General features: G+C 40.7%; 1 protein-coding gene across 1 annotated transcript; it reads left to right on the top strand.

The window, feature by feature from the left end:
• The first annotated feature begins 1,935 nt into the window (after positions 1-1,935).
• On the top strand, positions 1,936-24,801 carry LOC128974470 (BTB/POZ domain-containing protein KCTD5-like). Its single transcript, XM_054391119.1, has 7 exons — positions 1,936-2,178; positions 9,711-9,819; positions 10,894-10,985; positions 11,939-12,034; positions 15,099-15,215; positions 22,399-22,524; positions 24,757-24,801. Exons 1-7 carry the CDS (start codon positions 1,936-1,938, stop codon positions 24,799-24,801), a joined length of 828 nt encoding a protein of 275 aa, XP_054247094.1.
• Positions 24,802-25,037: the final 236 nt, after the last annotated feature.

The following is a 25,037-nucleotide window of genomic DNA, read 5'->3' as shown; positions in this document are numbered from 1 at the left end:
TGGGGTGGGTGAAATGCTAGTGCTAGGGATGGGTTTTGAATCACACTTCAATTGGGTGTGTGGCCCAGTCACAGGAAGTTTAAAACTGCTTTGATGAGCTAGAGATGAGTTTATTGCCATTACCCTTAAAGTCTGGTTTTGAAAGGGTTTATTTTAAGGAAGTCTTCCTTCAGATGTGATGTTGAGGCATTGTGAGCAGATTAATACTACCTATTAAGATCTCATTTGCTAAGCACTTAGGTGTTGAAGATCTCAAACAGGGCTGTGCTCCACTTCTCCTGATGTACTTTAGTTGTGAAGTATCTGCTATTTATAAGCCCAGAAAAAACTCTAGGTTAAACAAAAAATGTGATATTGTAGTTCATGCTTGAGGTAATGTGCTCGATATCATTACATTTTGTGCTGGGAGCTTTGAAGGGTCCTGAGGACTTCCCACATGCACATTTAAAACTGTCTTTTGAATGCTTTAAGTGAAGTCAGCGCAATTACTTCCTTTGGCCTGTGGACAAAACATCAGATTTCAACACCTTGCTGAGGAGAGAATTTGTGTTAGTAATTGCCTAAAGAGCATTCTTTCTTCTAGCAAATTACACAAATAGGTGTGGTATTTATACCTAAATTTTGCTGAATGCCTGTAATATTTTATGCAAATATTTTATCAATTAAATGGAAGTGCTCCTGCAAAGCTTCATGACAGACATTGTCCATGAGTTGATCAAGTGAGCTTACAGACAAGCAATTCTCTGACCCAAACCAGCATGCTTTCAGTGAAGAATGGTAAGAGTTTCCTCTTTTTCAGAAGAACTATGATTTTTTTTTTTTATACAGTAAACAGTTGGAGAGGTTCTTAAGCACCCAGTAATCTGGTCTGTCAGCACAGTATTGAATGTAAGATGACAAAGCTTCCTATGGCCATGTACTAACTCGGGATGTGGCAAATGTTCTAAATGGTAGCAGAACTTAAATTACTATATCTGACAAGTGAAAAAACAGGAACCAGGAACCATACTCAGTTTTGGTAGTTGTATGCTAGCTGTTTGCTGGTTGGTGGCAGTCAGTTATGTGTGTAATATTCTCTACCTGGTTTGTAGCTGTAACTGTGATGTACAGAAAAAGAAAAAAAAACCTAACAAAGAAATCCCCAAACCTCCTCAAAAACTACCACAAAACAATCTCCCTCCCCTCTAAGAACTTGTGAAAGCAGAAGCAAATAATGCAATGATATGATACACACTTTTGTATTTTTATTCTTATAAGGTTATTTGCTGACTCTCGTTGGCCTCTAGTTCAGTCTGTGTTATTTAAATTCTAATATATGAGTTATTTGGATTGAATTCATGTTCGGGGCCATGGTGTTGTATGTATTGATGTACAGCCTTGAATGTGAATAATTATTGTAAACTATATTTTACACCTTTTTTCTGGCTTTATTATATAAATTTTCTATTGGTCGATGATTTAATCATATCTCATAATTTAATGACCGTTTATTCTCCTCTCGACAGATCTCTGTGCTGTAGATGTGTAGCTAGTGACTGGATGATGGATTTCACTTATGCTTGGTAGTCTGTAATAAAGGCATGTAGGGTCCTGGCCCGGCCTCCGCCTCGTCCTTCGGGCGGGGGTGGGGGGGAGGGGACAGGCGGGCGACACTTCCGGGCCGGCGGCGGCAGTGCGAGAGGCGTGTGTGAGGGCCGGGGCCGCGGCCTTGGCGCGGCGGGTGGGCAGTCCCTACTAGCGCGTCTACGGACGACCGGTTCGTCCCTCGGGCACGGCTGCCCCTTCTTGGATCGCCACTGCTCCCGGCGGATGAAGCTGCTCCAGCGCAGGCGCCGGGTGAGGAGGCGGAAGGGAGCAGTTCCTAGCGGGACGCTTCCGGTGGGAGCTACGCCCCGGGACCTGTAGCTGGGGCGGACTCTTCCGGCGGCGGCGAGGATGGCGACAGAGAACCACTGCGATTTCCCGGTATCCCCGATCGGCGGCGTCAGCCTGGGAGGGCCGGGTGGGCTCTGCCGCCGGTGCAGCTCAGCGCCGCCTCCCGGCGCGGTGCCCGGCAAGTGGGTGCGGCTGAACGTGGGGGGCACCTGCTTCCTGACCACTCGGCAGACGCTCTGCAGGGACCCCAAGTCCTTCCTCTTCCGCCTGTGCCAGGCCGACCCCGACCTGGACTCCGACAAGGTGAGCGCGGTCCCGCCGTGCCACTCCCCCTCCCCCTGCCGGCCCACGGCGAGGGCGGGTTGCGGCGGGTGCCTCGGTCCCGCGTAGGAGACGGTGCTGCCGGGGCTCGGTGCGCGGCGTGGCCTTCCCGTGGGGCGGGCCGCGGCGTGCCCACGGGCGGTACGGCAGAGGAGAGGGAGCGCAGAGCTGCCCTGCGCGGCTGCCGAGGCGGCAGTGCAGGCTCTGCCGTGATCGGGGCGGTTTCTAGAGTGTCGTGCACTGCAGGGGAGCCCAGCCTGGGGGGCAGCGTGGGCTGAGTCCGTGCGAAGCGGCTGGGTTGCTGAAAAACACAACTGCTTCTAAAACCAGCAGAGAGCACAGGATCGTTCTTATGTTTGCTTAATTTTTTCTGTTGTTTGGCCGGGGTTAGTTTTAGAGCTCTAATAGAGTGTCTGCCAGCACCGATCTGGTGTTAATTCTGCACTGTCATCACCCTCTTGTTTAGTCTCATGAACCAGATCAAACTGCTTCTGACAATAGCTTCTCTCTTAGCCACAGCTTTCTGGGTTCCAGCAATGCTTTGAGTAAAATGTTACTCATTCTGCATGGATTGCAGATGGATACTGAATATTCGTGTATTCATCCTGACTCATTTTTAGTAGGGAAAGAAGTGTTACTGATTAAAAATTTGTTTATGGAGTGGTGTGTAGTAATCAATATAAAGTATTGGTATGCAGTGCTCACTGAAACTTATTTTGGACCATAATGGACAAAAGAAACAAAAAACTTCCAATATGGTACGTGTAGGGAAGATAAGGGAACAGCTTATAACCCTTGGATATATAACCAACAGGTTGAAAATAAAGAGTTGATTTTTATATAAAAATGTTTAATATTTTTTTTTTGTGAGGATAGTAGCCAATGTCTTCATTTTCTCACATGTAACTGTCAGAAAGGTTGTTTAAATGTTTAAGAAGATGGCGAACAGAACCTGAATACTTGTTTCAGAGTTAGAGAAAAAAATACCTTAAAGTGTGCTGGTTTTTTGGAGAGGATTAGTTTAATAAAAATAAGATTTGAAATGCAGATGGCTTGTTGATAGGTGAGAAACTGCCTTTACTTGCGATGGAGTTGGAAAGCTTTCTTCTCAGGTTTCTTAAATAAAAGATAAGGCACACTTAATTATTAAGACAGCTGTTTCAGGTGTACCACTGCAAAAAAGGCGCTTATTTGCTATTTCTTAATGCCATCAGCAAGAGAGAAGGCCTATTTTAAAAAGTTCTGATTAAGGCATTTGACTGCCTTGCTAAAATCAGTTGTCTTTCACAAGCACAGTGACTGTGCTGCTATCTTGCAACAATGTAAGAGGCTACTAATCTAAACATGCTTTTTTTACTGTGCCCGCATTTTTTTTGTTGTAGCAGCAAATCATAAAGTTATCTTAAGATTATGTAGCTATTTGGTAGGATGTGGAGGAACTTGACTCTTTTTGAGATTTCTGGACTTAGGTAACTGTAGTAGTTCATAGCATATACAAGTTAAAGGTAGCTGCAGTCAGAGCTATAGCCATAGCCTTTGCTTACAAGGAATGTGCTTATGTATTGTTTGAGGTGCTTAGATATCACTGTCATCCTTTTTTTGCCAGTGTAGAAGCCTAATGGAAACCACTTTAACGAGATACAAACAAACTGAATCTTTCTGTCATTTGGAGAAGCTTTTTTAATAAAATTGTAGCTGGTGTAGCTCAGTAACATCAGGAAAGGAGCAGGTGTAGAGACAACTACAGATTGTTGGGTAAAAGCTGGATTTGAAGAAAATACTGTTATCCGTAGTAGTCTAGGCTTTCAAACCTGGATGCCTTCAATTTGGTGTACAAAAAGCAAAGCCTTTCTTGGTTAAATACCAACTGTGGTCTTCTTTGCTGAACCACAGTTGTCAGAAGTTTATGTCCTGTGTCTCAACCATCTGTAGCCATTGATTTCCACTTCAACCATTCAGAAGTGGTTTCTGCAGTCACCTGTTATCTTGGGTTTTGCAGAAGTGCCCCACCTCTTAGGTTCCCCATCATAGTGCATTAATTACAGTACCTAAGATTGCTTAAACACATAGAATCTTTCTTCCAAAGATTTGATTCAGAATCTTCAGACTCTTCATCTCCTGTAAAGAGCAAAACATAATCCATGCAGTTCCTTTTTTTCATTCTGAACAGTAAAAGGTACCACAGATGCCCTTTCAAGAGTAAAAAAGTCCTTCTTCCCTGACATCCCACCAGTTTATGAATGCACTGCCTTGATACAGTAGCACATCAGCATATAGTCTGTATGGTTTAATTTTGAGATACCCGATGCCATTAAATGATGAGCACAGATACTGCAAGGGAGTAGTTGGTGAGATTTCTGTTAGCCTCCTGAATACTGGTTCTTCTTATTTGCCACATATATATAAATCAAAATCTAATAGTAGTTTATTTGGTTTTTTTACCTCATGGTTTTACTTTTTGGAGTGCCATTACGAGCTGTCACCTCATAGTAAGTTGACATGTTTTTCTTAATCATACATTACAGATTATTTATAATGGCTGCTGTGTAGCACAGTTTTGTGCAGCTAATAGATAAAGCTTGGAGTATTAGAACTGGTTTTTGACCTAGAACTCCCTGGTTGATTGCATTCTGTTTTCTTCCTAAAAATTACATAGGTTTGAAACACTTGGTTTTAAAGTGATAGAGAATGTGTCATTGAGCTTATATGTAGGCTGATGGCTGTTACACCCATCTCAGCTATAATTGTCTCTACCTCTAGATGAGGATATGGGGGACATGGAATGAGGAAAATCCCGTCAGATGAGCCAGCAGATGAGATTACCAGAACCGATAGCTACAGCCCTCTGTCTGAAAGAACCATGAAAATTATAGCCTTAACAAAGCATGAACTTTGTCTGGGATGTGCTTCAGTATCTCGCTTTGGGAAGTTTTAGATGTGTTTTCAACAGATTAATACTAAATTGTGCTCATAGTAGAAAACATTTGATAGTTTCTAGGGACATTTCACATTCCTCTGATCATGTTTCATCTGATAAGTATGCAACTCAGCAAAAATCAGGTGGAGGTGTGTTTTTCACAATGTTGGAGATTTAAACCAGCTTGTATGTTTCAATTACCAGAAAGGAGGAGGATAGACTGAACATCTAGAAGCATGATTAAGTAGAAGACTCAGTAATTAAATCAGCTTGTGTACCAGTGTTTGAAGGAAGAAGTTTAGTTCATGTTCTTTGCAAGACTGCCAAATCAGAATCTTTAGAAACTGAAGCCATAAGAAATGCTTATCTCAGATGAGAACAGACCTACAAGCAAAACTAAAAATTTATAGCAGAGCTGTTTCTGCCTAAACTCACCTGCTGAGGCTTGTGAAAATCAAGTTCTTGAAAGAGTTTAACTGGACAAGTTTATTAGAAGTGAGAATAAGAACCTGAAATAGTTCAGAGGTTGTACTTCACAAATGGCAGTTGCATACACAGCAGCTTTCCTCGACTGTAATTTCTACACCAACATGATTTTTTGTTATTTAACTAATGCTTGCTGTTAAAAAGAATGAAAGCCTTCAGAAAAGGCAGCATGTTTGCTTTCACCTGATTTCCAGGTGCTGATGTTGCATGAGGCCGTGCAGCCTGTCTTGGCATCAGAGATGTTCCCAGCTGCAACAAAGGGAAGATTGCCCTTGGCATGGCCAGTGGCAAACCCAGTCGAATGGAATGAGATTGTGGGGCTTATTTTCTGAATTTAGTATGTTTGGCAGTGTTGTAGCCATCTTTGTATTTAAGATTCTTCTTTGTATTTAAACCTAATGCTCAGATTTTATATTTTACTGCCAGGTATTTCCTGCTTTCAGCACCTTCCCTATTTTATCTCTATAGCAGGTTTTCTTTTATAAACTGTTCTATCATTCTTTAAACTTCCCCCTGAGATTATCAGCCTTTCTTGATAAGGTTTTTGGCAACAGTGCTCGAATTTTTGTATGTCTTACTCAAGTTAAGCATAGTTGTCCTGAGTCAGATTCTGTTATGGAAGGAAGGAAGAACGGAATGTTTTAGAAAAATCAAAATCTTCCTGATAGCACATCCTTACCTGTCAGTGCTAAAAAGTATCTTAATTGTAGTCATTATTGTAAGATAAAACTGAGGTAAAGTTTATTGAGATTTCTGACTGGTTAAGTGAGCTGTGCTGTTAGTGTGGTTTTGATCAGTACTGGGAGTCCATTGATGCTCAAAGTTTTTAGGTCACACAGTTTGAGAAAAATGTGTTCTGAGCATCTAGATCAAGATTTTAAAAATGCAGGGACCTAGGGGAGACAATTAACTTCTAAATCCAGATTTAGTGCCAAATATCACTTTGTGCATATTGCTGCCTTCAGCAGAATTGCCACTCACTCAGCACGTGTAAATGGTGTCAGGTGCTCAGATAGTTGCAGCACACACCTTTGGGCCAAGAGCTTGGCAGAGTGAATTCTGAGTGTGTCCATTCTGAAAAAGTATTTGATGAGAAATCTTTGGAGTAGTTTTGACTTCAGTAAAGAAAATTAACTGGAAATACATTTCTGACATTTGAACTAGTACAGTGCTTGAAGAGAACACGAAGTGGAATTATGGAGCTGGATGCATTTGGTCCTACCTTTGAGTCTTACTGGAGTCTTGTAGCCGACTCTGGTATCCAAAATTCAAATTTGGAGATTCTCGCACTTGATGTGGGAGAGTAGTAAAAAAAACAGTCTTCGCTGCAACTCAGTAGTCTTGTTTTTCAAATGGTAAAATGGACAACTGGAGCATTTGGTTTGAGTGTCCTTACAAAGAGTGGCAGAGTTTGTATGGAACACCTCAGGGGTCCAAATGTGGGGTTATGTGTCTGCTGAATAGAGAGGAAACCTGAGTTTCATCAGCTGTGCTGATAAATGTTAATACCTGCTTGTCTAAAATATATCTGCAGCAGAGAGAACTGAGAGTTTATTAGAATACAGACTTGTCAGGCATTTGTGGTGTTCACCTGAGACTAGGGAAGGGGCCAAAATACCCACACAAGTTGCGTGGGTGAAGATTCAAGCTTGCTCAAAGCTAGTAGAAAATTAATTAACTAGTTGGCAGAGGAAGTAGAGTAGTTGGAACAACACAGGCTATTAATAGTCAAGCTAGCCAGCCTGAAGCTTCTTCAGTTATATCTGCGCAAACTGCAGCTACACCATTAAACTCTCTACATCACATCTGAAGTGCAGTTTATTATTCTTGTCTTACAACAAAGCAAAAATGTTTCTTTTAGAAAATACTCAAAACCCTAATTGCAGGTGAGGACATAATGCGTTTGCTCGTACACATGGATGGAGCCAATCCTGACAATATTCTGACTGTGGAAAGACTTACAGCCTGTATTTGGAGAGTTCTAGGTGGAGCTGGTGACTGTGTTAGTGGTTTTATGGTTGAATAAACATTCTTAAAGATCCAGTGTAATCTGCTTTTCTTAGTGATTTCAAAATGAAGTGCTTAGTGAACACTGAAGGGCAATCGGGCAGCTGAAGGCATTCTCTGTAGGAAGATGCCTGGGAAGTGCCTCTTTTGCCTGTGCATTCTTTGCTTGTTGTGACTGAATGATTTACATTTTCAGTCTTGACTCTCTGACACTAGTGTGTAGTATACCTGAGCTGTAAAGTCTTAGTCCGAGACACTTCTCTTTGGAAGAAGATGTGGAATTAATGCAAGTTTTCCATACCTGTGATCTGGGTGAGCAAGTGGCCAGTTACTCTGAATTATTCAGGCTATTCATAATTTTGCATGGAATTAGTGTATTGAAGTGAATCTTAGTGACAGAATTTGGATTGCTCAATGTTGAAAATGAGCCAGAGTTCTTAGACTTTAACTATCGGTTTTGTATTAATGTGAAAAAGAAAAAAAAAAAAAAGCTACTATCACACCATAAATTGTAAGACTTTTGTGTTTCTTTTTTCTTCTTTTCTGTTATGTTTTGAAGGCACATTGTTGCCTGAATGGCTTCTTCTAGTCCCACAGTGTGTCTGACTGTGTGAGCATTTAGCTTGTAATTATAGAAAGATGCTTAGTTCTGGCTGTGATCTTTCGACATTCTACCAGCTCAGCTCAGACAAGAGCACTCCTTCAGAAACTAAATCCATCTATCTGGAAACACACTCACTCTCCTACTTCCAGTGTAACGTTCTGTGAACTTTACATACTGGTAAGAGAATTTTCAGATGTCACAGTTCAGTGCTCAATCCTTTATGTGTGACTGTTAATGTCCAGATGCAGAGCACTGGGGCAGTGGAATTGTTTTCATGTGGAACAAGTATTGCTCTCACACACAGTTTTGGGGGAGAATGATTCAAATGTATCTCAAATTTTTGGTAGTGATTTTTTTTTTTTTAGTATCCCCTGTAAACTAATAGAATATTAAAGATTAAAAAGGTGTTTAGGGTGCTGCCAACTCTCTTCAATATATATCTGTAGATACGTATTCGAGAATAAATGTAGATGCTAAAGGGTTAATGTGGATCCACCTGATAGCAGAAAGGAGCAGTGGGTCTGTTGGACATCTCTCTTGCCCATCTTCCTTAGACCTCTGGCCAGCCAGAGGATGTCAGTGCTGCCCTGATTGCAGCTGTTCATACATGGACTCTGCAGTACTTAGCAAGTGCCAGGTTTGCTCTTTCTCTCCGTCAAGAACACCAACTCTGAAGGTGGATCCCTTGAACTGTGCTTTGCATTCCTTGGAGGCTGTGCTGTCTTCAGTAAGCTGAGCGTCAGTTAGGATGGCTTGTCCTTTCTGTGTCCACATGGGGCAGGAAGGAGGGACATCTTCAGCATACTTTGGTTTGTTCAGAACATGCACCTTGAGCCATTGCTTGGCACGCAGCTGTTCTCAGGTCACTGCCAGTATTTCTACATGTCAGCTAAGACAAACCCAAAGGGTTTACAACAGAGGGGTGAGGTTAAAGAGAAGGTAGCTTTGTTTGCCTTTGGTTTTAAAAGGGAAGAACGAACTGGGGATTAAACGCCACTGGAATGTATCCTTTGTTTGGATTCCTCAGGTTTCCAAACAAAATGATAGTTTCCTGGTTTAAAAGTGTGATCTTCAACCTTAATTTTCAGTGTTGTCATTTTCTTCTTACATCTTTCACACTAACATTGTTGATAATCTTTCGGTAAGGGGCCAAGGGGGATTGATCAGCTAAGAGAAGTTATGTATTACACAGCTGAGTGATCAGTCTGATACCATTACAGCTGTGCTGCTGGTTTCCTTTTAATGTCTTTAATAAACTCGGCTTGAAGGGGTGTGGTTTTGTCTAAGTATCTGCTTGCTGTTCAGATGCCAAGCTGAGTACTAGCTTGCAGTTACTGTTCAAATCATTGTGGTTTTTTGGGCTTCTTTGTTTGGTTGGTTTTTTTTTTTTGGTGGTGTTTTGGGGTTGTGAGTTTCTTTTTTGTTGTTGTTTTTTTTCTTTTCCTCTTTTTTTTTTTTTTGTTCTGTTTTGTTTTGGTTTGGTTTCTGTTCCTAATCTAGGATGAAACAGGTGCCTATTTAATAGACAGAGACCCGACCTACTTTGGGCCAGTGTTGAACTATCTCAGACATGGGAAACTGGTTATTAACAAGGACCTAGCTGAGGAAGGTAAGATGTTACGAAATCTCTTGCTTTCTTTTCACTTACTCATTATTTCCACTGCTCTTGAGTCAGGAAAGGTAATTTGCAAGTTGATGGTAAATCTTAATCAGTGAAGTACTTTGATCTGTTTCAAGCAAAGTTGGTCAGTTTTGTGCATTTCTGGTATATGCTGTTATTTAAATGTTTTGAATATGATTCCTGATCTCACAGCCCTCCTCTCTGGTCTAAAATAAAATTTTTTCAAACATGAGGGGAGATGCCTTTTAGCATATAATCTAGTGTGAAATATTTGGGTTTAGTTCTCTTCAAGGAAAAGAATACTAACTGTCAAGCAAGCTTTAGAAGGTGTAGTTTGAGTGAAGTTCTGGGATGTTCAGATGTGTGGAATATACTCTAGAAGAGTGAATGCTGTCCCCAGCTTCTCCCTCCCTGTTGCAAATTCATACAGTTTTTACTGTAATGGAGGACTGATTTAAACCATATAGCACTGATACTGCATTGATAAGGTATTGAAGAGATCAATGAAAGAGAAATGCAACATGAAATAAATGTCCACATGCACTGTCAACCACAGGCTATATGTGGAGAACAGCTGTGTCCTGAACATGTGGCTGAGCTCAGTCTATGTACTGTGTCTTTAAGCCTTTGTTTCAGAGTGTAAGAGCTCAAATGACAGGAAGAGAAGTTTTCTACACAGTAGCAGCTGCAGAACTTTTCAGGGCTGTATGAATTTCTTTTTAATATTCCACCTTGGGGCAAGGTCTGAGCCATGGTGGTCTAACAGTCTCCTGTGGAATGGCATTCGTGCTCTTTTTTGTGTGTGTTTCCTGCCTCTCATTCTGTATGTGAAATGCCATTAGTTTTATGTGGGGCTTTTTAGGATAGTTTGTCAGAATGAGATAAATTTTGACCTGCATGTGCCTCGAGGAAGCCAGAAGCATTAGTTTGGTAAATGAACTTTTCCTATAGCAGGAGAAATCATTTTCTAGCTGTAGAGAAGATAATCTTAGGGACTGATGGGTGGCTTTATCTTCGAGTCTTTGGTTTATGCTGTTTTTCCAAAAAATGTTCTCATACTAGGTGTACTGGAAGAGGCTGAATTCTACAATATCACATCACTAATAAAACTGGTAAAGGACAAAATAAGAGAAAGAGACAGCAAAATTTCCCAGGTGAGTGTAATTTTGATTATTTGTTTTATGGCAATTAATAGGTGGGTTCCTTTAATTGCTTGTTTCCTCAGTAAGATACTTAAGGGCTTCCTCCATCACTGGTTGAGCTAAGAAGGCCACAGAGCTGTTGGGGTGAATCCAGAGGAAGCCACAAAGATGGTCTGAGGGCTGGAGCACCTCTGCTGTGTGGATAGGCTGAGGGATCTGGGGTTGTTCAGCCTGAAAAAGAGTCCAGGGGAACCTTAGAACTGCCTTCCATTACCTGAAGGGATCCTACGGGAAGGCTGCAGAGGACTTTTCCTGAGGGTGTCTAGAGAAAGGACAAGGGGGAGAGGTTCGAAGCTGAGGGAGAGCAGGGTTAGACTGGATCTTAGGAAGATGTTCTTCAGTAGGAGGGTGGTGAAACTCTGGAATAGGCTGCCCAGGGAGGTTGTGGATGCCTCTTCCCTGGAAGTGTTTAAGGCCAGGTTGGATGAGGCCTTGAGCAGCCAAGTCTAGTTGAGAGGTGTCCCTCCCCATGGTGGGGAGGTTGGAGTGGATAATCTCTGAGACCCTTTCCAAGGTGAGCCATTCTATGATTCATTGATCTGGGTGGGAAACTTTGACAGGGAAATACAGTGTTTAATATGGTCAGGCATTCCTTAGAGCTTGGCAGGCCCCTGCAGAACCTCAGCCTGATTTTGAATGGTGTGGTTTGCTTCCACATGGAATGGTAGGTAAGAATTGTTTTGTTATCACTGTTAAGCAGCGCTTCTAGGTTCTAAAGGCGAAGCATTGAGTCTTCTGCAAAGTGATTCTGAACTAATGAGATTTCTTTTAAATAAGGCAAAAAAAAAAGAAAAAAGGGCAAGTTGTTCAAGGTGGTGTTATCATTTCTGAAGAAGGGGGACTTCAGACAACTAACAAACAGTGAATTCCATGATGTATTGAGCATCTTCTCTTTCTTCCTGAAGGTGCCAGTCAAACATGTGTACAGGGTGTTGCAGTGCCAGGAAGAGGAGCTCACTCAAATGGTTTCCACAATGTCTGATGGCTGGAAATTTGAGCAGGTAAGAAAAAACCACTTGGGATATCATTACAGAACCTTCTAGAAATTCAGTTGTGTGAGAGAGGAATATAAACTCCGTTCTGTACATATTTTTAAATTCACTAATTTTCAGAAACCAGATAGGTGAAGATACACAGTTAAATTAAAATGTGATATTTGTATCCTTATTTATTGAAGAACAAAAACCCCATAGCTTCCCAGGAGGTAAACTGTGCTGACCTTCTGCAAAAATATCTACATCATGTTTGAAATGTTCTTCATTTAAAGGATGAATAAACCAACATTAACTAATATAAGTTTATACAAATGGTATGGCAAATATAAAAACTTCTGGGTGAAAGAAATGAGCTTGGGAGAGAAATGTTCTCAGATCCAAACAATGGTTCTGATACAAAGGACTGATGCACATAGGAGGGTGACTGTAACCAGCATGGATGTGAAGCTGGATAGGTGTGAACTACACAGATCTTTTTGTTCTTTGTACTGCATACAAATAGCTTTGTGTCTATGTTCAAGAATACAATGTAAAGTTACAAGATCTTTCTGTTACCTTTGCTAATCTCTGTAAATAAGAAACTGACTACTTGGCCTCTTCGTCCTTCGCATTCCTACCTGCCAGAATATTTAAACTGCATTGGAGCAATGACTCTTATTAACTCTGGAGTGAGGCACAAGTGCTTAGCTGCCAGCACTGTTCTCAGTGTCTGGTGCCAGCCGTAGGAGAGATTGGAACATGCACAAACCTCTCACCCTCTGCACTCTCATTCAAATAGCACAACAAAGCAACACATTTCGAAAGTGTGGCACACAGAGGTAAAAGAGGAACATTTTGATTATATTTCATGAAATGCTTAAGGTGCTGGTGACATGGAGACAGTCAGGATCGGATGAACTAACCAGCACAGAGAAAGCTTCCCATGCTTCATTCTGTGGTACAAGCATTACCAGGTCTGTTTGGTGTGCCAGCAGCTGCATGCTGCTTAATTCCCTGACAGAAACTCTCTCTTAATGCACAGCAGTGTTGATTGACCAGTGCATTGTCAAAGTTTCTTTGACATAATTGTCATGAGAAACCAGCTTTCATTACAAGGGGAAGTTCTTTAGTTTTTAAAAGATTAAATGACACTGGCTTTTATCTGTCCTAGTGCCTTGTGTTCCTTGGGGATATCACATTTGAGAGTGATGGTGCTTTGACAGTGCAGTTGCTGAGAAAATATTGTCATCTCTTTTAGAACTGGAAAATTCCAGGGATTTTTTTTTTTTAACATTATGTTCTTGTTTCATCCAGCTTTCTCCCTACTCCTCCCTCCCCCATGTTGCTTTCTCTTGGACACATAATGTGAAGTAGATGAAACACAACAGCTGTATGGTTTCGTAATATTCAGCTTCTCATTACCTCAGACTACTCCATTCTCTCCTTTGGTTGTATTGTAGACCTGCTTTTAGCAGAAACTCACTTGAAAGGTGATTGGAATATACTGTATAATATGAGCAGTTTGATTGTTAAGATTTGAGATCACTATGGCATTTCTGTAATGTTTTATCTTTTCTAGACTTACATTGCTCAGCAGCACGCTTCCTTCAGAAGCAGTCTTTGGAGTGGCACCTAACACACTTTTACATATCCCTGGTGGGATAGAAAATAGCTTCTTCAGAGCAGTAATATTCCTGTGGGTTGAGAGTTTTTGTGCTCTCTGCTCCATAACATATTTAAATGGTTGGTTTTGATCAGAAATATTTCTTTCCCCTCAACATTTCAAAATTTTCTTGTAAAATAATTTGGTGTGGTGATTAAGTGGGAGTGGACGGTGTTGAACTTGTGGGGCACTTGTGCAGATGTGCTGATGCTCTTTTCCAAGGAATAGGAGTGAATGCACTTCTAGAATACTACGGTTCTGTTCCAGTCCAAACACTGCTGCCAAGAATTGTGCTGCCCCACTTCTGTGATTGTAGTTGATTGTTAGCTTCAATTGTTACCACTTCACAGTCAGAAAGAAAACCCAATATTTTGTCAGTACTACATAATGAGGAACTATGGGTTATACAAAATTGCCACAGAGGAAAGCTTTAGGCAGCAGTGGTGTTTTGGTCATGTAAGTTTTAACGATTAAAGTAACCTGTGTCTGTCACCATGATGCTATATTAACTTATGTTCACTGTATGAGGAGGATGGTATTTAGCTGCTGCCTTCAATTTTTCACATAATAGCAGGATAAAATTAAATTTAGTTTTCACGAACCTTCTTAGCAGCAGTAATAGCCAGTTTACCCAGGACAGGCAATTGTTGTCTAGTTACTCATACTTGATTTAAAGCTCTAATCTTAAGTGCACTGACAGGCTATGCTTTAATTTAAATGACCTAGGAGCTGCCATGTATTATTATGACAAAATATTTTTTTGTAATATGAAGTTGAGAAATTTAGCTGAGGTTGTTCTGAAACTCCTGAATTATTAGATGTTTGGCAAGAGTGAGCAGAATTCTTGGTGCTGATTTTTTATGAGAACAAGACAATTTTTTTCCATTCCAGTTATATTCGTAGATCTTTGGTAAATTACCCCTTCAAAACCAATTTACAGTACTTAACCTTTTCTTCCTTTAGTTAACTCCCCATGTTTCCTTAGCTGTATTTTTGTTTATCAGTATCTGGAACAAGATGAAGTTCTTTCATACCCAGGCTTGGTATAATGCTTTACATAACACCTTCCAGTCTTCTGTCCGTGTTGCCTTCTGCACTTGGCAAGTATCACAGGAAAGCAATGCTCACTTTCATAATGCACCAAACGTTCTGCTTTTCAGAGCAGGTGGCTACATCACAGTGATATGAGGAGTTCTCTGACTTTCTATCAGTAGCTCTTCACTTCTGTTGAAACTACAAAAGGCTTTGCAGCTGCCTCCATAAATTTTATGTTGAAATGAAAGTTGTAGCTTGATGGCAGCCTGTCCTAGTGGCAGGTGAATGTTACCTGTGTGATTTGTACATTTGGATAACAGTATGTGCTTGAGCTTTACAAAGGTTTCTTTTTTTTTCTTTTTTTTTTTTTTTTGCTCTGATTGGTTATTTCAGCTTGTCAGCTTAGGTTCCCAGTACAGCTGTGGCCGGGCCCAGCAGTCAGAGTATCTGCTGATAGTGTCACGGGAAGTGAAAGGGGAAGAGAGATGCTTCCAGAAATGCTGCAGTGAGGTGTGTCACACCATTCTTCTTGCCCTCACACTGATATGCTTGGCCTCCTTGCGTTTCTGCTGCTTTCAAATCATTCCACTTTACTCCTGGATGTACGGCGCATAGTAATTTGTGTGTATTTGTGACTGGCTTTTATTTATATTCGCAGTATTTCATGATACATTATGAATGTTCATGTTGAAAAGATCATAAGAAAGCAACCAAACAAGCCCCTCTAGTTATTAAGTTAAAGGGTTTCCTTAAGAAGGGTTCTTACCTGCTCAATAGGTGACTTCTTTTCCTGAAATCTCTCTCCAAAGTTAGCAGTCTTTGATCGATATTTGCTAAGTGGTATAATTTAAGCATTAGGAGCCCTGTAAATAAAGCTTTGAGTTCACTGAGTTTAAAAAGGGACATTCTGTATTAATTGTTGTTCAGTTCAAGTGTGTTGCATCGACTTAATAGTCAAGTTCTGAGTTCAAACCCTTTCCTTCTGGAACTCAGAACTTAACTGGGTTTTTTTTGGGTGGATGAAATATATTCAAACTGAAAAACGAATAACAGAATTTTTCAGGAATAAAGTATGGAGATGTGAGGGAAGAACAAATCCAGCAGTTTTAAATCTTGTCTCAAGTGGAACAAACATCCTGGGTTTTTTTGTCTTTATATATATTTGTTTGTTTGTTTGTTTTTTCCCCTTTGGGAGCTTCTCTTGAAACCAAATTGAAGAACCATAGCTTCAGTCATTGACTTTTGAGGCTGTCTCATCCTTCCTGCTCCCCTTGCCCTCAGGCCACTGCTTTTTTAATTGCTGTGTTACTTGCCAGTGTTCAAGAATTTGGGAGGGATTTTTTGCATTGGAGGCAGCTTCCGGTTCTTTATGTAGCCGTGCTCCGTTTTTAACTGTTTCACATGAATTGGATGGGAGTCTGGGGTTCTGTAGTAGTTTTCATCCATAAAATACTGGGGGTACTTGTTCTTTCCCTTGCTGTGTAGGTTGCTGTTCCATCTGAAAGATCAGAACAATATCATGAGGCTAGTAAAGTGACTTGCCATGCACAGGACCTTGCATTTGAGTTTCCATGGGCACTTAGCCATGCAGTTCTAGATGTTAACCCTGGACTGCTGCCTAGCTGTGTTCCAGAATCTGCTTTCAGTGTGCCAAGCATTATCTGTTCCCTGCAGTTATATAGGGGTAACATTTGGATGTGGAATTAATGCACTGGATTTGCAAACTTTCTGGATCTCAGTAGGAAATGTGGCCTGCAGTTAGGGATGTGTAGGGTACAGGCAGCGTGATGTTATCCATATGGTCGTGTTCTAGAGAGCTCAAGTGAAATTCAACATAATGTAATGGGAGATGGGGGAGAGCAGTGAAGAAAAGGAAAAAAAATCTGCAAGGGAATGAATTATCCTTCCTCCTAGATCTGAAGTCTAACAGAGGCTTAAGAGCATTGAGAGACCTGAAATAAATACACTTGGGGTCCCCGGGTATCAGTTGTCAGTGCTGAGGCTAATGGCTCATACGTGTGTGTCTATCTAGTAGCCTTCTGCAAACCTTCTGAGAAGGCAGCAGTAAATGCATTGTAACATTCTGACTCTGAAAGGGAAAGAGGCCATTCCTAAATTCACATTCGACTGAGGGCAGGGCCTTCTTATTCTATCAGCTGTTGGTTTGTGTAATTTATTAAATAAAATAATAATTTAAAAGAGACAGGCTTTCCAAGATGAGCTTTCTCATGTATGAGGAGTTCACCGCATCTGAAAGAGAAGGAGTAATATTCAAAGTCTAAGAATATTTCAAATACAATTTGAGAATAATTGTTAGGAAATTTATTCAGTTTTGAGAATCTTTCATCATGGAAAGAGAAGGAAATTGGTAGTCATGAAGAGTTAGTTAATATGAGTAACTCCAGTGGGAAAGCGAGAAGCAGAGAAAGCCAGGGTTGCTGTTTGTGCAGGCTGGAGTGGTTACCTGTGATGGCAATGCCATTGCTGGTTTGTCCTGTAAATGTGCTGTGCAGGTTCTGAAACAGTGATGTTAAACCAGGTCATCAGCAATGTGTGGGCAAGTTACTGAAATGTCTGGTTTTGAGACCTGTCTCAGTTCAGTCAGGCAGGAGATTTGTACACTTAAAAAATGAGATTCCTAAAGGTGATGCAACAACCATTTTGCCTGTTCGTTAGGATATTTTTAGGTGTACAGTCATTGATTTAAAACAGGAAAAAGTTTAGGTATTTTGCTGCTGTTGAGTAACTTGATGCAGGACTTATTTGATCTCTTCTCTCAGCTGTACCATTCTGTCATCTATTTTTGTTAAATGTTCTTTTTTGAAAAGCACAAAGCTGCAGGTGTAGGAAAAGTTCTTTGGGAATTTAATTCATTATTACCCCTGAAATAAATGCTTAAATTTTTGAAAACAGTCCTGACCATAGCTTTGCATCAGGTAGTCTCCACCCACCCTTATTCACATGAAACTGTTGGATTTTTAAACTTTGCCCTTTCTGATTGTTTTTATCTTACTTAAAAGTCTAAACTTTAGGAGACAGAGTCATAGAAGGGTAGGGGTTGGAAGGTACCTCTGGAGATCATCCAGTCCAGTGCAGGTATACCTAGATCAGGTTGCCCAGGATCACAATGTCCAGGTGGGTTTGGAATATCTCCAGAGAAGGAGATTCCACAGCCTTTCTGTGCAGTCTGCTCCAGGGCACCAGCACCCTCACAGCAAAGAAATTTCTCCTTAAGTTCAAGTGAAACCCCTGGGTTCTAGTGTGTACCCACTGCCCCTTGTGCTGTCAGTGGCCACCACTGAAAAGAGCTCAGCACCATCCTCATGACCTCCACCCGTTAAATATTTATATGCATTGATAAGATGCCCTCTCAGTCTGTTTCTTTCATGGATAAAGAGCCACAAGTCTCTCAGCCTCTCCTTGTAAGAGAGATGCTTCAGTCCTCTGATCATCCTTGTGGCTCTCTGATGGACTCTCTCCGGTATTTCCCTGTCCCTCTTGAACTGGGGAGCCCACAACTGGGCAAATATTCCAGATGTGGCCTCACCGGGGCAGAGCAGAGGGGGAGAACAACCTCCCTTGACCTGCTGGCCACACTCTTCCTCATGTACTCTAGAATACTGTTAGGTTTCTTGGCCATGAGGGCACATTGCTGTCTCAGGGCCAACTTGTTATCCACCAGCACTCCCAGATCCTTCTCTGCAGAGCTGCTTCCCAGGAGAAAACTTCCCTATTGTTATTTCTCTGATCTTTTCTTTTTCCCCCCCAGGAAAATCGTGACCTGTACTGGCCAATCAAGCAATAGAATGCAAATACTTAAATTTCTGTTGATTTAATAATAACCATGCTGCCCGTTCCTACCTTCTTTAGTTACAGATGACAGCCTGCTAGTGTCAGCACCCTCATTCCATGCAAACAGGGAATGGATCATGATCTAATTAGTGTTCTGTAATGAGCAATGTTGGCATTTCCCTATGCTGAGTTATGACACTGTTGAGATTTCAGGGGGATGCTCAGGCAAGATCTCACTACTTTAGTACAGAGTATAATGAAACAAGTTACAGAAGGAAAAAAACAATAAGGAAAAATACACCTCTGCATGGATATATGTAGATATAGCCATACAAAGCTACAAAACTTGGAATTTCAAAATGTAATTTTTTGCCTTCCTTAAGTTCTTGGTCATTAAAACTCCCTCTACTAGTTAAGCCCCATGAAGTAAAAAGAGTTTGTCCTTTCAGAAAGCCTGAGAAGCAGTAGGCTGGATAATCTTGGGAAATCCTTTTCCCAAGCATTGCAGCACATGTGTCTAGCAGACCTCAGATTACACTGATGCGTGGTGTGTTCTTTTTAGTACTTTTTTTCAGGGGTGGAGGGCGGGGACAGATGGACACAGGGTAGGGGAATTTAACAATTCCTTCTGGTTTATCAGCATCCTTCTTAAGGTGTTGTCACCAACACTGGGAACAATGGAGTGACTTTTGGAATACAGGTGCTAAAATACTGCTTTGTTACTGTCACAATGGTTTCTGTTATCTGCAGTCATTTCCCATTGTTTCTTTCTCTACTATCACCCTTGTTGCTGCTGCTGCATCTCAAAAAGTGAAGTTTCTAGCATGCAGTTGATAGTATGCAAATAATACATTCTTAGTTGCACGCATGTGGAACTGCTTCTGAAAGTATCATGTGTTGGAGATTTGAAGAACTTGTGTTGCCAAAGTGATTTATCTTGAAATGCACCAGCTGATTAATAATGGTCCAAAGTTATCCAGATGCTTTATAATCAATTAAATTAATAGTCCTATCCAACTAGCTATGAAGTCTGCTATGCCACCTGAAAAGAATTATGTGCAAGAGGTCAGTTAATTTGGATTATGAACCATTAGTAGGACGAATAAGTAGTTATCAACTGAGAACCCATCAGCCTTCTTGAACCGGGATTGATGGTTTGGCTGATGTTTGGATCTTGTACCATATCTGCTTGCAGAGAGGAAATTTATTTCTTTGGAGTGTCAATCAGTAAAAAACCATTTTTGCTTCTGGTAGTTGTTATCACAGCTTATCTGCTATCAGGTTCTTGCCATTTTGCAAGAAGAAAAGTTGACTGTCTACTAAACCAAATCATACACTTGAGTTCTGTTCTTCAAATGCTGCCTCAGAGAAGATGAATTATGCATGGCTGTATTTAAACATGTGTCCCGCTTTTGGCCTTTAAGAGGGAGTTAAAAATACTGTTTAAAATAGTTAAAAATACTGTTTAAAATAGTCCCACAGTTTACCTCAGCAATTGAAGCAGTATTGTATCATATGGTTTGTAATTGCTGTGAAATGTATAGGATAAACTTTATACCACTTCAGCAGGTGTATAGCCATCTTAACTGGATGTTTTTTTCCCCTGAAAATCTGTGTATAATATGTTTTTGCTGAAAGGCAAGAGAATCAATAAATCATCTCTATATATGAAGTAAATCTGGGTTGATTTTCCAGTTTTTCAGTGGACTTAGTCCACTTTGTGCAGCTAAGTAACTAGTTACTTTATCGATTTTCATAGAATCACAGAATGGGTTAGGTTGGAAGGGGCCTTAAAGATCATCCAGTTCCAACGCTCCTGCCATGGACAGGGTCACCTCCCACTAGACCAGCTTGCTCAAAGTCCTGTCTATCCTGGCCTTCTGTGCTTCCAGGGAGTGGAAATCTACACCACCTCGGAGCAACCTCTTCAGTTGCTCACCAACCTGACAGTAAATAATTTCTTCATGATACCTAATATGAATCTCCTCTCAGTTTGAAACCATTACCCCTCATCATATCACTGCACTCCCTGATGAGGAGTTGCTCCTTACCTTTCCTGTAGGCCCTCTTTAAGTGCTGGAAATGACTGTACATCACACAAACAGGTTGTGATGCAGGCTGTGGAAGATTAGCTGCCTTAACCTCTCACAATGAATGGTGCTTTTGTATTGCAGTCAGGTCATGTTGGTACTTCTGCAAAACCTTGGGGCCTTGTAGCTTTGTTACGTGGTTTTGGTGGAAGAAATGTCTTTATCACGTTCCCTTTTGATCAGACTGTTACTCTGTTTACATTTTGCAAAGCTGGAGTGGTGTTAGGAGTGGAGGAAAGAGGAAAAAGTTTCTGGTCATCAAATCTAGATGGTGTAGTTAAAGTGGATAGTTTGAGTGTTGGGTTTTGATTGCCAGCAGGAGGCTGAGCCTTAGATGCTGTAATACAGTCAGGGTCCAAAAACTCTGACATAGCCTAGGCCTGGCATCGAGTTGGCATCACTATGCAGACACATTGTCTGTTCCTCTTTATAGACCTGTCTGTGGAGGTGCCGTCCTGGCTGTCTTACCACAGTGCTGGAACATCTGAGCGTCTCTCCTCTCCCTCCTTAAAAATACAAGGAGGCTTTATGTTCTTCTGACAGTGCTATATGCAAGCTGCTTTTAACCTTGATCTACTATCTGCTTTTGTTAGGGGAATAATCTTGCCCCTCAAGTACAGATTTTTGACCCAAGAATAATTCTTGGCTGCATCTTCTCTTCCTGAACAAGGCTTTTACTCTCTTTGGTGCTGTCCTAGACTAATTGCAGTATGAGGTTTGTTTTCAGATGGTGTTTCAAGTAGTGTTGTCCAAGAAAACAAGTCAAGGGCACTTTAATGATAGAGATGGAGGAATAGGACAGTGTTGTCAGATGCGTGGTGATTTGGTAGGTAGATTTAATATAGTTTTGCCAATGACATTTCAATACAGTGTATCTGCAACAGGCTGATTTTTGGGACTTGGTGTCAGTAGTAAGAGCACCATACATTATCCTGTCATGCTTTTGAAATAAACTATTAAAATAAATGAACCAGCTACATTTGAACTGATTCTGGCTTGGAAAGGCAGGCTATGTAAAGCTTCTAGCATTAGGTAAGTGTGCTATGTGTAAGGTAAGACAACTTACATGAAGTTTCTGCCGTTTTATTAACATGCTGCATACAAGGTAGTGGTGGTGTTGAGAATATCCTTCTTTGGCAGTAACTTCATTTATCACTTGCTATGGAGACCTGCAGAAGCTTGTAAATGCACCACCTTTCATTATACATGGCTTCTGCTTGTAGTGCTTCCTTAATTAACTTCCTTGTAGTAGTCCATATGAACTTTAGATGTTAATCTTTGTGTCCCACCGTGCTGTGTCTTGCTGTTTTCCAATCAAATGCAAAATTTGTCTTTGTCCACTCAACATATGTTTTAATAGAAGTACCTTTATTCTGTAAGTCAAGTGGTGGGTATCTCTTAAGGCTAAAGTGCTTCCTGCATGCAGCCATTTACATGTAAATCATGCTACATTAAGATACCATGTGCAAGCTTTTTAAAAATTAACTGTGGAGGATGGGAAGGTTTCTAGTAAATAATAGAAATAGGCAACAGGCTGCTTCTCCACTCGCCTGCCTCTGTAGCCTCTTCTTTCACAATATAATCGTAACTGCAAGTGGTTAATTCTGTATTTAAAAATAAATCTGTGTTTATCTTATCAGAGTGTCAGTGTATTTGTTAACATCAAAACATTTGCACTGAAGTGGAGAATCATGCTTCAGGTACAGTCAACAGCCTGAAGTGTGAGGACTGTTTGCACTAATGACGAGTATTTATGGAATTTCTTTTATGTGGAAATACGATTGATTTTTTTCCCCCCCCTCATCTTTCAGCTGGTCAGTATTGGTTCTTCCTATAACTATGGCAATGAAGATCAGGCGGAATTTCTGTGTGTTGTCTCAAAGGAATTGCATAACACTCCTTATGGCACAACCAGTGAACCCAGTGAAAAAGCAAAGGTAAGTTATGAGACATTGGACTGAAGAAAATTATGCCAAATTTGGTGGGCTTCATTGAGCCATACTAGGCCTACCTCTCTTCTGGACCATTAAGTAATTGCCTTTTTTCCCCTCACTCATGACTAATAATGGCTTCCTGTCCATTGTAAGTGGTGCAGTCAGCACCCATTTGTTATACCAGATGGGTTCTTTAAATGCACTACTCTCTGCTGTTCCTGATACCTGTTCTCTTTTTTTCAGCTATTGGCAGATACTTGCTTTTCACAGTTGAGAATCTGAAGTTTGTTTCTCACACATATGAATGCTTCCTTATTTTGCCACTGGTTCAGTTGAAAACTGAATTAATGCTAAGAATTGATCTGGGTCTTGACACTGAGGCCTCAAGTAGATAAAGCTTCACTCCGTTCTGTGCCTTGTAACTTGGTTATGCAGCTGCACATATGGAGAGATTTGTATAAATCGTTCTGTAAAAATACTCCAAACTTTATGCTGGAATCTTAGTGAAATGCTTTTTGCCCATCATTGAGATAAAAATTCCAGAGAGTTGTAAGGGAATAATATAGTCAAGGGTAAAGCAATGAACCTGGATAAGCCATGGCTCACTCTTTCCAAAACCTTAGTCAAGGTCTGCTTTTGCCAGGATGTTTCAGGAAAACTTGAGATGTTGACAAGTGAAAGAATTGTGTGGTAATAATTGAGTGCTGAGATATATACCCAAAATAAAATGTGGCATTCTAAAACCTGATAGATGTCATCATAAGGAACAGTATTGTCTTCATAGAACTTGAAAAGTTGCCAGAGTTACATTCTGTGATTGCATTCTTGATGTAAAAGAAAATACAAACCAAATGAAACTATTAAGCTCTAAATACATAAACTAGTTCAGAGTGCATTACAAATCTGTAAATTCAGTAGCTCTGAGAGCAGCTTAATCTTAGCTCTGTCCGTTGAAGTGTTTCTTGGTTGTTGTTTCAGAGAAGAGGAGAGCATAATTTGACCAAGGGGGTGAATAAGAATTACTGAGGTAGAAACTTTTATGTTCACTCCTTTTGTCCTGGAAGAATCGAGCTGTCAATTTAAGGCAATACTTAAAGAATTCTTTTTATATATATATATATATATATATAATGTTTCTAATAGATAAATTATTTTTCAATAGGTTGTGCTTATGAAGAAAAAAATTTTCTTTTTTGTTGGGAGGTCTCTGACAGCTGTGTTCAGGAATCTTGACTGGAGCTTGGGAGCTGTCGTTTTAATAGTTCCCTCTAAGACAGTGTTAATCCTCCAGTCTGCAATCTATTCATTAGTATTTGACTTGGTCTTCATGAAGTTTGTATGATGGAAATTCTGGTATCCAGTGATATATACAGAATAATGTGTTTATGTACTGGGACTGACTTTTGGAAGCCATGAGAGAATCTTCTGACTACTTTTACAGCAGGTGGGATTGGAGGACACAAAAAGTTGCCACTATGTAATTTTTATTGACAAGCACTTCAGTTTTAATTAATAGCACTGGACTTGCAGAACAAGACAAAGCATTTTCTGATAGCCCATCCAATCAAGCTGCATCTTCATTGCTTATAGGAATCCTTTTCTGGTGTTTTCTTTTTTTTGAATACAGCTCACATAGTAAGTTAGCAGCTGACTTCTTCCAGTACACCTCAGGGAAGGACATCAATGGCATTTGAGACTCTGACTTAAATGGTTCTGATGGCTGTCACTGGCAGCTATGGCACTCTCTGAAAGATAACCTGTATTTGCATGAGCATTATTCCCTTTCATACCACTTTATTGGGCTGTCATCCTTGGGACAAATGATCAAAGCTTGTTCATAATGTTTGCATTCAAAGTGAGGTTCTCAAGTGCTATCCTTTCCCATTCATGGCAAAGAGTACACTGAAGTTAAGGTAGCTGCTGTTCAGTTTGGTTTCGGTTTCCTCTGTGCTTATGGTCCCTGCTGTGATGTTGCATGGCCCTATTGGCTTCTTTCTGCTGACTTTAGGACATATAAAAAAGGAGATTTTAATAAAATCTGTAATGTTCCTCCTTGAAATTGCCTGCTGCCATACTTCCTTGCAAAGAGTGAGGGTCCCAGTTAAAAGTAAATAAATGTCATTCCCAGATTCTTCAAGTGTAAGTGGACTGTACTTTGTTGCAGCTCTAACTCACTTGCAATCTGTTTTTTTCCCTTCCTTTTTCTGCACTTGCTGCATGCTGCATGGCACTCAGAGTGAGGATGAAGAGACGGATTACGATATGAATGACTCAGATTAAGTGTAAATGCCATGGTGAGCACTGGCTGCCTAGGGTTTTACCCAGCTGCTTTTCTGCCCCATCCAATTCCTAAACCCACTGGTGCTGTCGCTTGGCTAGTCCTGGTGCTGTGCATGTTTGTGATTAGAGTTGTGGCATGGTTAGCAAAGGTAGAATTCCTGTTCTGGGTATTGCTTCTTTGACAGAATAATTAGTGCTGCTGTTATTAGCTGTATTGTGATTGGTTCCTTTAAAGT

The sequence above is a fragment of the Indicator indicator genome, chromosome 22 (genome assembly GCF_027791375.1).
Source record: "Indicator indicator isolate 239-I01 chromosome 22, UM_Iind_1.1, whole genome shotgun sequence".
NCBI lineage: Eukaryota > Metazoa > Chordata > Aves > Piciformes > Indicatoridae > Indicator > Indicator indicator.
Note: the sequence above shows the minus strand (reverse complement) of the source record. Positions and strands in the feature narration are given on the sequence as shown.

What these genes read in the sequence shown, in the direction of transcription:
- LOC128974470 (XM_054391119.1), top strand. Translation starts at nt 1,936, where the DNA reads ATGGCGACAGAGAACCACTGCGATTTCCCGGTATCCCCGATCGGCGGC. An exon ending in CCGACCTGGACTCCGACAAG is followed by an intron (nt 2,179 to 9,710) that starts GTGAGCGCGGTC and finishes TTCCTAATCTAG; the next exon opens with GATGAAACAGGTGCCTATTT. An exon ending in ATGGCTGGAAATTTGAGCAG is followed by an intron (nt 12,035 to 15,098) that starts GTAAGAAAAAAC and finishes TGGTTATTTCAG; the next exon opens with CTTGTCAGCTTAGGTTCCCA.